At 40.8% G+C, this 15,570-nt stretch overlaps 1 protein-coding gene across 1 annotated transcript in view; it reads right to left on the bottom strand.

Annotated features, from left to right (window-relative positions):
• Window positions 1-4,094: 4,094 nt before the first annotated feature.
• Window positions 4,095-15,570, bottom strand: part of BIN2 (bridging integrator 2) — a 31,736-nt gene continuing 20,260 nt past the window's right edge. The window contains exons 8-13 of the mRNA XM_080661020.1: window positions 15,001-15,076; window positions 14,088-14,170; window positions 9,721-10,471; window positions 6,972-7,052; window positions 5,323-5,397; window positions 4,095-4,569 (exon numbers count right to left, since the gene is read on the bottom strand). Coding sequence (XP_080517146.1) covers window positions 4,540-4,569; window positions 5,323-5,397; window positions 6,972-7,052; window positions 9,721-10,471; window positions 14,088-14,170; window positions 15,001-15,076 — 1,096 coding nt within the window. The 3' untranslated portion in view covers window positions 4,095-4,539. The remainder of the gene's footprint in view (window positions 4,570-5,322; window positions 5,398-6,971; window positions 7,053-9,720; window positions 10,472-14,087; window positions 14,171-15,000; window positions 15,077-15,570) is intronic.

Below are 15,570 nucleotides of genomic sequence, written 5' to 3'. Positions count from 1 at the left end.
CTGACCATGCCCGTGAAGCCATTTCATTTCATAGACATGGTAGGATTTAATCAATGCCATACTTTAGCCGCCTCTTGACTCACTTTTTTTGTGGCAGGAAAGTTACCCAATTAATGATGAACTCAGTGACTAAGGATGGGCTACTATAAACACAGGCTCTGAAATCTGCTCTGCCGAGAGATCTTGTATAAATTACTTATTTCTCTTGTTGGGGCAATACTTGTCTCATAGAGTTGATGTGAGGATGGATTGGGTTACTACATCTAAAGCAGGGATTTTCAACCCTTTTCATCTCATGGCACACACAAACTAATTACTAAAATTCTAGGGCACATAAAAAATATTTTCTGCCGATCTGACAAAAATAGGTGTAATTTTGATTCAGTCACACTGGACGACTATTGTGTTCACTGTTGTCATTTTAAAAGTTTGACAATCTACAGAGTCAGGTATTGCACGTTTTAAAAATTCTTGCGGCACACCGGTTGAAAATCACTGATCTAAAGCATTAGAACCTTACCTGGCATATAGTAAGTACTCAATAAATGCTAGCTATTGTTATCCTGGCTTCCTACTTGGGGTTAGAACTCTTGTGGTTATTCTTCCTTCCATCCCAGTGATACAGACTTCTGTGCTTACTTCTTATTCTTGTAAAGAGTTTGGGAATCTAGATTTGGGAATCAATGTTTATATAGATTGATAGAGAGACAGGGATTGTGTAAGTTTATTTGGGAGACAAAGACTGAAAGAGAAAGTCTCAAGAATAGAGACATAGAGTGAGAAAAAAGAAAGCAAAGACATAGAATAAGCAAGGGTAGTTGCTTTCATTCCTAAAGATGTTATTTGGTTGGTAAAAACTGAGGATAAAACAGAATAAGTTAATAAAATTCATTTTATTTAAATCTGTCTTTAAAGGCATAGCCGTGATCAGTGAAGAAGAAAGTCCAGGTGTGGGAAAACTGCTACTCCAACCAAGAAAGTAACACACAGGCAAGACACATAAGTTGTAGGTCAGTTGGACCAGTCCTCAGATCAGAGAATACTCAAGAGAAAAGGAAATTCTAAGGGTTAAACTCCAAAGGTGGACAATTGCTTGCATTTACTGACAAGCTGACCATGAATTCCAGGTAAGGTTGAAATTTTTCTTGTTTATTGGTTGGTCTCTCTCAGCATATATTCCATTATGTATTGAAAATTGTTAGAACCACAGACTCGCAGAGGCCATCCAACTGAACTGACTCTCTACTGATTTGCACAGTTACTTTCACAATTTAAAGGCTAATAGTCTCTCACAAGCATCTTTTTTCTCTCTAAAATGTAACCTTAAGTTTTGCTGATATGTGATTTGATCCCTGTAGGCACATACCATTCATTTTAAAAGTGTAAACATGTAGAAAAACAGGACCCAGTATGTACACGCTCAGCACCAATTTAGCATATAATAAACAATACTGTGAGCAGTGCGTATACTCTGCTCTTTGCTGTGCCCTAGATGACCTGGATATTTCTAGTGTACTCTGGACATATTGCCTAGTCTGTCATTATTGTCCTTCAAATTGATAGAAGGCAGGGACTGGGTGATGTTCTTGCAATTAATTCTACACAGAGATGCATACAGATAATGAATGAAGCCTCATGTGGTGACCTACCAGTGTTCTCCAAGGACTAAATGCTAAACCTCAGAAACTAGAGCAACCATCCTTTTGTCAACAGACCTCCAAGGGCCTCAGGACAGGAGATAAGAGATATTCATCTCTGCCCAATTTCACTGGATTTCAGCTCTTTATGTTGCTGCCAAGATGAATCTTCTGAGTCCTGGCCTTTTTCCCCTGGACAACTTTATCATTTTGTATATCTCAATAAACAGTTTGGTTCTTACCTGGGAATATCTATCCTAGATAAGCAAAATTATCACTCACGCCCAACCCACTGGCCCTTTCTCCTGCCTTTCTGGAACTTCCAGTAGTGTCATATACAAATGAAGTGTTCATTTCACAAAGAGAATCCATTTCCTAGGAGATGAGGGTCAGTGAAAGCCCTGCAGAGAAAAGGCTTGAACTGGGTTTTGCCAGATGAATGGGTGGGGCATTCCAAGCAGCTCAAGGAGGGCCTTGGACAGCTGGGGGCTTATATTGCCAGCAGTTTCCCCACCCTTCTAATACCCGTGGAGTATCACTCCCAGCAGTGATTCTGAGTGCTAAAGGACTGGGATGCCTTCAGGAGAGGTATTAAAATACAGGCAGTAGGCCTTTTGGGGGAGGGGGAGCATGCAACCTTCTCTCCATTATAACAGAAGAGATCCTCTGAAGGTTTTTAAATAAAATAGCAGGATTCAATCTTAGAAAAATGTCTTCTAAATACAAACATGTAGCCTGGCTGACGTGGCTCAGTGGTTGAGCATCAACCCATGAACCAAGAGGTTCCTGGTTCGATTCCCAGTCTGCCCTGGGGGTATGCAGGAGGCAGCTGATAATGTGTCTCTCATTGATGCTTCTATCTATCCCTCTCCCTCTCTAAAATTAATAAGTATATATTAAAAGAAAATATATAAACATGTATTTTCAGTTCCCTAATGGACATACCTACTGGAAAGTCCTGCAAGTTCTCAAATATTTGTATGAGATACCAAAAAATCTGCACATAAAGTATACAATTTGATCAGTTTTGACACATATATACATGTAATAAACTATCACAATAAAAATTAAGAACATTTTTATCACCCCAAAAGTTTCCTTGTACTTTTTTTTTTGGTTATAAATGTTTTCATTGATATCAGAGAGAGGGAGAGGGAGAGACAGAAACATCAATGATGAGAATTATTGACTGGCTGCCTCCTGCACACCCCCAACTTGGGATGGAGCCCACAACCTGGGCATGTACCCTGACCAGGAATTGAACTGTGACCTCCTGGTTCATAGGTCAATGCTCAACCATTGAGCACACTGGCTGGGCTCCTTGTACTTCTTTGTAATCCACTGTCCTTACTACCATCCCCACCAATGGTCTTCTTCCTGTCATTGTAGACACTAACATGCCTCCCCTCAAACTGGGCCCTGTCAGGTTCTTTCTCCAGGGAACCTGGATCTGCAAAGGACACAGTGGCAGATGGTGGCTGAAGCTGTCTTTTAATGACAACTGCCTAGAGGGACAATCCACACATTCCTGCTACAGATATCTGTGGGCTGGTTCTTGCCTTCTGCAGCTTGTTTGTTGTTTCAGTTTTATGAGCTGCCTAATATCCTTCAGACATATCCTTTATTGCTTAATTGTGTCTGTTGCTTGCAAACATAGAACCCACATACAATGCATTTCCTCCTATAGTCACCATTTCAGGGAATGGCACCATCAAATTCTAGTTTTTCAAGCCTAACCTAGAATAATTCCTTAAAAGTTGAGTATCATGTGTCATCTTCTAACACATTGCTAAATCCTGCCCATTCTTCTCCCTGCTCAATATTCTGTCTCTATAAAATTCTTACTTGTTCTACTCATTATTTCTCTAGTACCTAGTACAGTGCTTGGCACTGAGCAGGTACTCAATAAATGCTTGCTGAGTGATTGAACAAAAGCTGATATTGCCCATCACCCTTAGAAACAAAAAACAGACGATGGAGTATTTACATGTGTCCGAGTTTATCAGGGTGGCAATACTTCAAAGTTAGCTTTTAACGGATCACAGAAGCAAGTGATACAGCTGAACCCAGGACTCTTGACTCCCAATTCCATGCCATTTCCATTATATTATTATACTTTGTACCCTTTTCCTTTACTTGGAGTTCCATTTCTTCTTCCAACCTGCAGACCCTTACTTCACCAAGTACCAGACTATTATAACTCTAAAATGTAACCCCTTTCCAAAGGTATTTGCTTATTAACCAAGGGTAGGGGGCAGGTGCATGCAGTAGAGTATCTAGATTGAGGAGCCTGTGGTCCATGACATCATCAAATAGTTAAAGCCGGAAGGTCAAGTGAGCTGGAGGTCATGGATGTGACTAAAGCTTTCTGAACCCAGGGTAGAATCAATAACCTTGCCCAAGCAGAGAACAGTGTGCTGGACTGGGACAACCTCCCTATGTCAAACAAAGATTCCATACATAGAATAAAGCTTTATTTAACAATCTGAAAATATGTTCTTTTGGCTGTAAGTCTTGAAAAATGAGTGGTAAATCCAAGATTTGTTTCCTGTTCTCTGAGTATGTGTGGTTGTGTGTATGCATCCACAGATGCTTTTTGCTTATTATAGTCATTTTAGCCCAATTTTATTTATATATAAAGTCTTATTATATAACAGTGCTAAAATCTGAATTAAATATTCCCTGAGTCTAACAATCTCTTCTCCCAAGCCTGCTTGCCTCCCTCCCTCCCCTAAGTCTGCTCCTCAGCCTCCATTAATGCTAGGTCTTTAGAGACAACCAGCATCCGCTTTGAGAACCTAGAAATGAATGTTAGACCTTAAGTCTCTATGACTTATATACCCTCTAGCTGAAGAGTTTCTCTGGGAGAGGTACATATGTGGGAGGTCTTGGCAGTTGCTCTTCAGAGTTGTGCACTTTGAATTGTAGATACCTGGAAAGTAAACATGATTGCATTAGATGCTCACCTGCCCTCCCACCAACCACTCAAGGAAGGTAAAAACTCAATTTGCTTCTATCAAACTATATTTCATGTCATGCACTATTGAGGGAAGTGAAGCTGGTTGTTGGGATTGTCAAAACTTTTTGCAGATATTGGTCATTGCATCTGCTTGATTTATGAGGATTCACAGGAGAAATTTCCTTTTCATCATAGTAGCAGGAGTTGTTTGAAGGAATGGCATCATGAATTGGGTGAACTGATCAGATTTTTCTCCTCTTGATGTTTAGAAAGTATGGAACCAATTTTGTGATCCATCCTTAGTAAGTTTATTTCATAGAATGTATTTTTCTATTTGCCTAATTCATCGCTCCATTTTATGTCACTGTCATTATTTCTGAGTTACTTTGTTATATTTTATGTGTGTATATGTATTTGCCTTTTTGTATTTAACTTTTTGAAATAAGTTCAGAAAAAACTAAATAAGTACTTGGGAGATAGGGCTATGGTGAGAGGTCAAGAGGTTGAAGGCCAAGTGTTGGGAAATAGACACCCCAAACCCACAATGTCCCAGTTTACTCTTGGTTCCCCTGTTCCCATCTGCTTGACTTTGCTCTAAGGATATTGTTCACTGCTGCGTTCCCCTAGCAGCCATGGTGAAGATTCTAAACTGTAGTCAAACTTCTGTCCACTCCCAATGACCAATCTTACCACCCATCTTGGTCTCTGTGTATCTGTCCACCTTACCTCTTCTTGACACTCAGGTGCTGTGACGTTGCTGTCTTCTGGAACCACAGAGGCATGAAGCTGGAGACCTTGGCTCTATAAAAAGAAGAGTTCTGCCAGTGAGAGGTGGCTCAACCTCCCCAGCCTCTCAGCTTAGGGGGTCTTCTGTGCCTTACACTCTACAGGGTCATAGACAGTATAAAGGGTAAACATACAATGTTGGTTCACTACAGCCTGATGGCACGAGGGAAGGCTTTACTGTCATCCTCTTTCACAGGTCAAAAAACCAAGATTCAGAGGGTGAAATGACTTGCTGGGGCAGGTATCCAGGTCTTTGGGCTCCAAAGTTGTTTCTATAATGAGACACTGTAATTTGTGTGACATGCATCAGTATGTATGTCTATGTGGGAGTCTGTGAGGATATAAATATAGGTCTTAAGAACACTACCTACCACTTTTAGACTGTCCTCAAGAATACACTGCAGTTAACACACTGAGATGATCCTAACCTATGGCAGTTAGGAGAGGCAAGTGGTATAATGGTTTCTTTGGGAAAAGTTCTAGGTTCTGCAGTAGGAACCCGAAATGTGAAAAGCTCTGTCTAGGAGCTACTAAGCCAGGAGAAGACCTTGGAACTCTACAATTAAGAATTAATTTATTTTTAATTGGAATTTAATTCACACACCATAAAATTCACCCTTTTAAAGTAGAACCAATTTCTATCAGTATGACAGCTACTTGAAATTTTCTGATTTTTCCTTTTAGGAAATTTTTCCTTATTCACTCCTTTGATTTCAGGCCAGGAATTATTTGAAAGGTAATATTACCTCCCAGAAAGTTATCATCCTCTCACAGGTATTTTAACAAGAACAAATTTTCTCATAGTGGTCTTTTTTAATTGTGATCCATTTTATATGTGATATGTCCATAATTCTGCTTGAGAGAAAATATGATTTATGATGTATCTGCAAGGGAAGTAAACAGATCTAGTAGGACAAAGGCTTCAGAGGATTGATGTCACTGATAGGCTAGGATCTAAGATGCTCTAGCTGCTTAATTCCATAGGAAAAATAGGTTTCCTTAGTTGATGACCAAAGCAATCCCACAGAAAAGGCTGTGAGTAAACATTATAATTCTCAAAAAACAAAACAAAACAGTAACACTGTAATTCTCAAATGTATGGAGGTCGCCTCAGTGGAAAGGAGGTTGTGTCCTGTACCTCTTTCCAAAGGAGAACAGTGTTATTAGCCTGTTCCTCAATATAGACAGCAGCATCTTGGTCCCCATAATCTTCCTTTCAATAAGATTACTCCAAGAATGAAAATTTGTTTTATTATTCATCAGAGCCAAACAGCTCACATTATTGCTGCCTCCATACTAAAGTCATATATTACAAAGTCAAATATAAATTAATTTTGGATTTTCCATATTGTTGAGTTCCTCTTCTCAGTGCAGAAATGTCAGAAGTGGCTACACTTGATTCGAAATCCCACAATTACCCTGTGCTTCTTCATTATCCATATGCCCCACATCTCTCTCAATCAGCATAGTGACCTCACACCAGAAACCAGCCAAGAGAAAGTTTTATATCTTGCTCTGTTAGGACCTTCAATACCTCATGTGACTTAAGTCTCAGGGTATAATAATGTTGATGACTTAGATTTTAGTACCTCAGGGGAGTCAGCCAAGAGAAGCTTGTTTTTCTCTTCTTTGTCTTCCATCTTACTTGCCTTGTCAGATTCTGAAAAAACCTGTAGATCAAAGAGGACAATGTAGAAGGAAGTTCCAAACCTTCTCACCCTGGATACCACCCTGGTACCCGTTGTTCACGTTAACTCCTCTCGGATAGCAGGAGGCTCCCAAGGTATCATGGTCAACCTTCCTTAGGCATAGGCAGTAATAGGGTAGTGTGATCTGAGGGGTACCAGAAATCTCATACTCCCAGACAGCCACATGGCTCGTACCCTGGCCTCCTTCATTGCCCCAATGTCACCTGCTCTGGCCACTCTCTGTTTAAAATTACAATTCAGCACCAATTCCTGTGCCTTCCCCTACTTAATTTTTCTCCATATCTTTTATCACCACTAATTATAATTTTACTTATTTATTCTGTTTTGTATTCATCTTCTCCCCTCCTCCACTAGGATATAAGATGCAGGAAGGCAGGGAATTTTATGCTTTGTTCACTGTAATACCCCACTTCCTAGAAAAGTGCCTGGTACATAGTAAGGACTCAATAAGTAATTATGGAATGCATGAATGAATGAATCTTGGTACCATATAGTCAGATGTCTCACCCAAATCCTCCATATAATGCACCTGACAGATGATCATATATCTTAGCTTTTTTTTTTTAAAGAGATGAAGGGGCCTGGTGGGCCATTGTTAGGACTATTTTTTTAAATATTTCTTTATTGATTTCAAAGAGGAAGGGAGAGGGATAAAGAGATAGAAACATCAATGATAAGAGAGAATCATTGATCGGCTGCCTCCTGCAAGCCCCCTACTGGGGATCGAGCACACAACCTGGGCATGTGCCCTTGGCCGGAATCGAACCTGGGACCCTTCAGTCTGCAGGCCAATGCTCTAGCCACTGAGCCAAACCAGCTAGGGCTATATCTTAGCTTTTAACAGCAAGGAAGGAGAACTATTTGTCAAAGTGGCCCATCACATTTTGTTGTTTGAAAGCCCCTTGTGTCCCCTTTCTCACACACACACACACACACACACACACACACACACTAGAGGTCCAGTGCACGAAACTCGTGCACGCAGGGTCGGGGGGTGTCCCTCAGCCCAGCCTGCACCCTCTCCAATCTGGGACCCCTCGAGGGATGTCCCACTGCCCGGTTAGGCCCGATCCTAAACAGGCAGTCAGACATCCCTCTCACAATCCAGGACTGCTGGCTCCTAACTACTCACCTGCCTGCCTTCCTGATTGCCCCTAACCGCTTCTGTCTGCCAGCCTGATCACCCCTAACCACTCCCCTGCCAGTCTGATTGATGCCTAACTCCTCCCCTGCCAGCCTGTTTGGCCCTAACAGCCCTCCCCTGCAGGCCTGGTAACCCCTAACTGCCCTCCCCTGCAGGCTTGATTGCCCCCAACTGCTCTCCCCTGCAGGCCTGGGTCCCCCTCAACTGCTCTTCCCTGCAGGCCCGGTAGCCCCCAACTTCCCTCCTCTGCCGGCTTGGTCACCCCTAACTGTCCTCCCCCTGCAGGCTTGATTGCCCCCAACTGCCCTCCCTTGCAGGCCTGGTCCTTCCCAATTGCTCTCCCCTGCTGGCCTGATCACCCACAACTGCCCTCCCTTGCAGACCTGGTCCTTCCCAACTGCCCTCCCCTGCTGGCCATCTTGTGGTGGCCATCTTGTGTCCACATGGGGGCAGCCATCTTGTATGTTGGAGTGATGGTCAATTTGCATATTATTCTTTTATTAGCTAGGATTATTGATTTCAGAGAGGAAAGTAGAGGAAAAGAAGCATAGAAACATCAATGATAAGAGAGAATCACTGATGGGCTACCTCCTGCATGCCTCCTACTGGGGATTGAGCTGCAACCCAGGCATGTACCCTGACAGAATCAACTGTGACCTCCTGGTTCATGGGTTGACGTTAAACCACTGAACCACACTGGCCGGGCGCCCCTATATTTAAAAAATATTTTTCCATACCATTTTTTAACAGAGATAATTGCTAAAAGTTCCCCTTATATTGATTCAAAATGTACTTTAAAAAAATCTTTATACATAGGGCCTAGTTCTGCCCTCAGGAATCTCATAGAATACATCAAATCTCTCTATGATAGTGTTTCCATCTGAATAGAATATGACTTGGATTGCTAGATTCTTCACAGACCTGCTTGTTCTCCAAAGGGACTGTGTCTCTATTTTAACACAATTCTTTTCTCATCCACATTCTCATCTTTCAAAAGCCCATATTTTTTGCTTTCCTTCCTCTCTGAGTTCTTCTATTTCTTATCAATGAAATGATTCTTTGCCAATTTGGTTGAGGTCTATTTACCACAGTCACAAGTATGACAAAATGAAGTGAAACCCTCTTCCCTACCCCTATTCAAAAAGTTAAAGCTCAGGATGTCAGTTGTAGATTCTTTATTGGAACTCCCCAAACTTGTAGTAAAAAGAGAAAATTAGTAGAAACCTTTCATAATAATATTAGAGATAAGCCCTTTGTAGAAGTCAAATACTCTAATACTCTAAGAGTACAGATCACTAAATTAATTGCTCTGGAGATGTGAAACAATCCCCAGAACAAAAAAACAAAAACAAAAGGTGGTCAAGAGTATCCTTGAGACTGTAATATGACAAAATCTGATTAACTGTGGGACAACCTGGCCATAGTAAAGATGATCTACAGGGAGGTTATAAAAGAGAATAGAGACTTAATCAGATGGACTCTCACCTGAGGGATCACCGAGGTGGGGGAAGTACAAAGATCTGGGTTCAGATTGTTGGTGTTTTCCTTTTCTCTGTCCTCAGGAGTTCTTACTGGCTTCTGTGGTGGCTGTGGATCAAGAGAAACCTCCAAAGTGGCCCTAGAACTAGGACTTGGAGTCCCAGCCCCCAAGGAGGCCCTGGGGCTGGTGGGTGAACCCTGTTCAGAGGCTGGACTGGAGGGTATGTTCCCCGAGGAGGTTCTAGCTCTGGGTGGAGGAGGCCTATTAGGGGGTGCTGAGGTCCTCTGGACAGGGGCTCTCTTTTTTGGTTGTTCAGACCCTTCACTTGAGGTTCGGGTTCGGAGGACAACTTCTGGGAGAGATGCAGGCTGTTCTGAAGGGATTAGGGCTCTGCCTGGGGATGGATCTGGGGAGCCAGGGAAAACTTCCTCCTGGGACTCGCCAGCCTCAGTGGGCTGGGTAGAAGAGGGCTGGGCCTGGGTAGGGCCATTGCAGGCTGGCAGAGGCTCTTCCTCCTCAGAGGAGTTTGCTTCAGCCTCTTCTTTCTCTATTTCCTTTTCTTTTAAGGGCTCTTCTTTAATCTCAGAGTTGTCTTCTCCCTGAGCTGGATCCGATGTTAGCTCTTCTTCACTTGCTGAGATGGAGTCCCTCTCACTTGTCAAGGAAAGTGTAGAGGGACTGGTAGGTGAGGTAGGAGGGCTGGAGACTGTAGATGTTCGAACTGGGGAAGAGATGACTAAAGAGCGTCTGCTGCTGCTACAAAATGAAGGACATTCAGATTCAGAAGAGCGAAAAATAAAAAAGGAAGTTTTATTGGGTATTTTTAAGTACCCCCAAATAATGATGTATGCTACAGAATAACAGAATAAAATAATTTAAAATGATACTAGAATGTCTGTATAATTTGCAATGCTTATGTTATCAAGTAGAGTGTAAAAGGCTATAGCAAAATCTCAATTATTTAAAAATATATAAAGAAAAAGAAACCAGAAAGTAACAAGAACATACTAACAAAATATTTTCTCTAGGGAAAAGATTCATGGGTGATATGCAGTTGATCTTCATGGATTCTGCATTTGCAAATTCACTGACTCCGTAAAATTTACTTGTAAGCCAAAATCAATACTTGTGATGCTTTCATGGTCGTTCATGGACATACGCAAGTTGTGAAAAATCAGTGCCTGACAACACTTTCTCAGCTGAGGTCTAACAAGGAAACATTCTACCTTCTTGTTTCAGCTCTCACGTTGTAGCCATGTCCTTTTGCCATATTTTTCACACTGCTGGACTTTTGTTAGTGGTTTTTCTGTTTAAAATGGCCTCTGAGTGTAGTGCTAAAGTGCTAAGAGCAAAAGGACTGTGATGTGCCTTACAGAGAAAATATGTATGTTATAAGCTTTGTTCAGACATGAGTTATATAATTCTGTGGGCTGTGAGTTCAATGTTTTTTTTTTTAAATATTTTATTGATTTTTTTACAGAGAGGAAGGAAGAGGGATAGATAGTCAGAAACATCTATGAGAGAGAAACATCGATCAGCTGCCTCTTGCACACCTCCTACTGGGGATGTGCCCGCAACCAAGTTACATGCCCTTGACCGGAATCGAACCTGGGACCTTTCAGTCCACAGGCTGACGCTCTATCCACTGAGCCAAACCGGTTTTGGCGTGAGTTCAATGTTAATGAATCAACAACATATATTAAATAAGCTGTCTTTAAACAGAAACATACAGAAGACAAGGTTATGTATTGATCAGTTGATGAAAATGTTGGGACCAGGGGCTCACAGAAACCTAACCCTGTGTTTCCCCTGGGAGCAGTGGTTCAGTATTCACTAAGTTAGTGCTTATGGTGACTTTTTAGAACATAACTACCATAAGTAAAAAACTTAACTGTAACACGTATCAAGTAGGCTGGATACTGTGTTAAGTACTTCTACAGCCAGCATTAGCTTAACTCCTCACCTCCTTAAGTGCCTCCTATGTACTGTACACCAAGTGATTAAGCAACTCACAAGAATTTCCTTGACAGGTGCCAACTATGTGTTGTGCCCTGAGCACAAGGATGGGATATGGGGATAGGAAGAGAAAGAGGTAAAAGAAAGTTCCTTCTAAGGGAGTTTCTGATATGACATAAGCTGAGTGATATAAGGTTCTTTCTAGCACTACAATTCTAGAGGTCCGTAGGTGAAGGCCCAGGACACAGCAAGAAAACACCAGATTTCCCTACAAGGTTCTGAGACATCTTGATGTAGGTAATCATAAGTCTTAGATGAATGGACAATTAGAACTATGGTTTTCAATATTGGAAAGAGAATTTTTTGATCAAAAGGGATTTCTCATAGGAAGTCTACTTTGGCTCTTTCGTGATTCTTTTTAATAGTTTGTAACTAATTGCTAAATGAGAAGTTCAAGCAACAGATGTGAGCTCTATTCTTTTTCAAATCTCAAGCTCAGTTTCATCACCTCTTTAAAGCCTTCTCCGGCTGTCTGTACATTGGCAATTACTTATCTCTCTGGCATTCCTACCGGTCTCATTAGGCACTTTGTACGTGCGAAAGTTTAAATTGTTCCTTATCTCCTTATGCACATTTTCTGTCCTTTCAACTTTTTGTAAATCACTTCAGGGGAATAACAAATCTCTGTGTCTTTGGATCCCTAATTCTCAGCATAAAACCTGACCATAGAAGGAATGTAATCAAACTTCCTGAATAAAGGCTTCCAAATAAGAAACTGATCACATTCTGAGGGACCAGTGAATTGCTTATACTTACCAGCATAAAGAATGTATGATGGCAATTGACACCACAAAAAAAAGAGAGAAAAAAAGTGGAAAATCAATCCATAACAGATTGAGAAAGAATATTTGCAATGCATATCATTAAAGAATTAATATCCAGAATATTTTTTAACCCCCCAAAAGTTCATATAACTAAAATATTTTAAAAAGGGTATAGAGCCTGGCTGGTATGGCTCAGTGATTGAGCATTGACCCATGAACCAATAGGTCACAGGTTCGATTCCTGGTCAGGGCACATGCCCAGGTTCCGGCTCAATCTCTAGTAGGGGGCATGCAGGAGGCAGCCAGTCAATGATTCTCTCATCATTGATGTTTCTACCTCTCTCTCCCTCTCCCTTTCTCTCTCTAAAAACAAAACAAACAAACAAAAAATCAATATAAAGGGTAAACAATCCAAATGAAAAATTTGAAAAAAGGATAAACAGGAGACTTACAGAACAGGAATCTTAAATGGCTAATAATGTGAAAAGATGTTCAAACTCATTAGCAACTATGGAGATCTGAATTAAAACTGCAAGAAAATTGTATTTCGTACCCATTAGGTTGAAAATTAAGTATGATAATGTTACATGTGGCAAGAAAATGGAGCAATGGGGGCTTTTATTTACTGTTGGTGGATTGTAAATAGAAACAATCACTCTAAAGAACAATTTGGCAATGGCAGTATCTAGTAAGGCTGTAGAAAGCCAAATGCACAGACTCTGTGGCTCAGCAATGCCACTCCCTGTACACACCCTAAGGAAACTCCTGATAATATTCACAAGGAGAAATGTAAAATGTGTTCACTGTAACATTATTTGTAATAGCAAAAACTAGAAAACAATCCAAATATTCATTAGCAGGACGAGAGATAAATTGTGAACTAGCCATACAACAGCATCCATAACAGTATGGAAAGAACAGTATGGAAAGAGCAACATGGAACAACAAGAATAAATAAATCTCACAAACAATACTCAGAACAAAAGAAGTTACAAAAAATACAGTATAATTCTATTTATATGGTTTTAAAACATGCATAACAATATTTTCTGTGTGTATAATAAAAGTAAAAAGAATGCAGGGGGATAATAAATACTTAATTTAAGATAGTGATTACCTTTGGTGGAAAGTGAGTGGGGAAGGGACACTGGTAGCTTCAATTATGTATATAACTAGAGGCCTGGTGTACGAAATTCGCACGGGTAGGGTCCCTAAGCCTGGCCCGTGATCAGGGCCTTCCTTCATTCTGCACCACCCCTGGTGGTCAGTGCACATCATAGCAAGCAATAGAACTCCCAGTCTTCCAATCAAACTCCCATGGGGACACTTTGCATATTAACCTTTTATATAGAGAGATAGTTGTTTTCTTAAGTTTGGTGGTAGGTATGTGGCTATTTGTTGTCTTACTCTTTATACTTGCAGTTATAGCTGAAATATTTCATAACAGGTAAAAGAATTTATATTATGTGTTACCACAGACAACATCATGCACATAAGCACACAGGAATGGCCAGGATTTGGGATGGAACACGAGACTGTTGAATATGTTCACATACCGGACAAGTGAAACAAGAGTCTCAGAAATTGCTCACCTTGATAGTCCCTTCACCACGAAGACTTTGTTGGAATGTTGCTTCTCCAGTTTGCTCATCACTTCGTAGAGATTGTGGTTCAGCTAGAGCCAGCAAGAGAGAAGGAGATGCTAGCCAGATGGAACCTGAGACTAGCATATCCCTTCTCTACTTTCTTTCAGACAGCTCCCCCAAATAAAACCTTCCCACCCTTAATTATAAAACTCCTCTTCATTTCTTTGGCAGGGTCCTGTCCCATCACCCCTTCTTCTTTGACTTTCTTCTTAAGTTCTGCCTCTTCCATCAGACTGGCAGCTTTTAAAGCGGGGTTCTTGATGTTTGAGATTCTAGCTTCTCAGGTGATCCAAGGAATGAAAACTCACTGTAATATTAACTAGGCAAATCATAATTTAGCCAAAATAACTGTGGAGCGGAACATGTATGCATGTGGATGTGAATGTAGTTGATGACAGCTAAGAGTCTTGGAATCCCAGGACTAGAAAAGACCCCATGAGGTCAGGTTCTGTGCCTGCCTGTCACTGAGTAGGATTGGCCCTATTCAAGACCAATGAACTACCAGAGAAACTGACTTGTGCTTAAACACTGTCCTCTTGGTTCTGTAGCAACCAAAGATAGATATTTCACAACTTAGTTCCCCATTTCAGCTGTTCCTTCCGTAAGCCTAACCTCCTTTATTCATCTGAAGTTCAAGTTTCAATTCTATTCACTTAACGGGGATGGAAAGGACCCTCTGATATGTATATATACTTTAATACGATCAACACAGTTAATCAAGTGCTTTTGTTTCATCATGAGAAAAGGGTAAAAATCTGTAGTGCTTATATGGATACTTAATGATTATATAAATTAGGACTACTATCATATTTACTAGAAAAATCCACTGAGATGTCTAAATTGACCACCTATGTCTCACCTTGCTCATCTCCCTGTAGAAGACGTCCTTCAAGTTGGAAATGTTTTGAAAGATGGTCACATAACAGCCAATACGACTATCAGGGGCAAAACAACAAACATACAGGTAAAGGGTTGGTAAAGAAAGTTTTTTTTTGAAAACACAAGGTAGTAGCTTTAGCCAAAGCCAGCCACCACCAAGCATCCTCAGAGAAAAGCACCCCACATCCTAAGACTCAGGATGTTCTGGGATCTGATTCATCAGAGCCAGCCCAGGAGCACGCTTGACTCTCAGGAGTATCAAGGCCAGAGGAGACACTCAGCCCAGGCTGACAGCAAAGTGTAACAGATCTCTAGTTGCACGGAGTTATCTGATTCAGGCTCTTTAGGTATTGAAGCAGACATTAAACTGCTTTGAAGAATTTTTAAAGTGCTATATAAATATAAGGACATACAAAAAAAGAGAGAAAATATTATATGCAAATTAAAAAATAAATATGGGGCCATACAATTATATTAAGTAATTATTCTTTCTCATTATGCAATATTGAACTTCTATGAAGCTATATGTACATTAATGGAATTCTACTGA

Source organism: Plecotus auritus (assembly GCF_963455305.1).
Source record: "Plecotus auritus genome assembly, chromosome: 3".
In the NCBI taxonomy this organism is placed as follows: Eukaryota; Metazoa; Chordata; class Mammalia; order Chiroptera; family Vespertilionidae; genus Plecotus; species Plecotus auritus.
The sequence above is the reverse complement of the archived record's forward strand: the minus strand, read 5'-3'. Positions and strand labels throughout refer to the sequence as shown.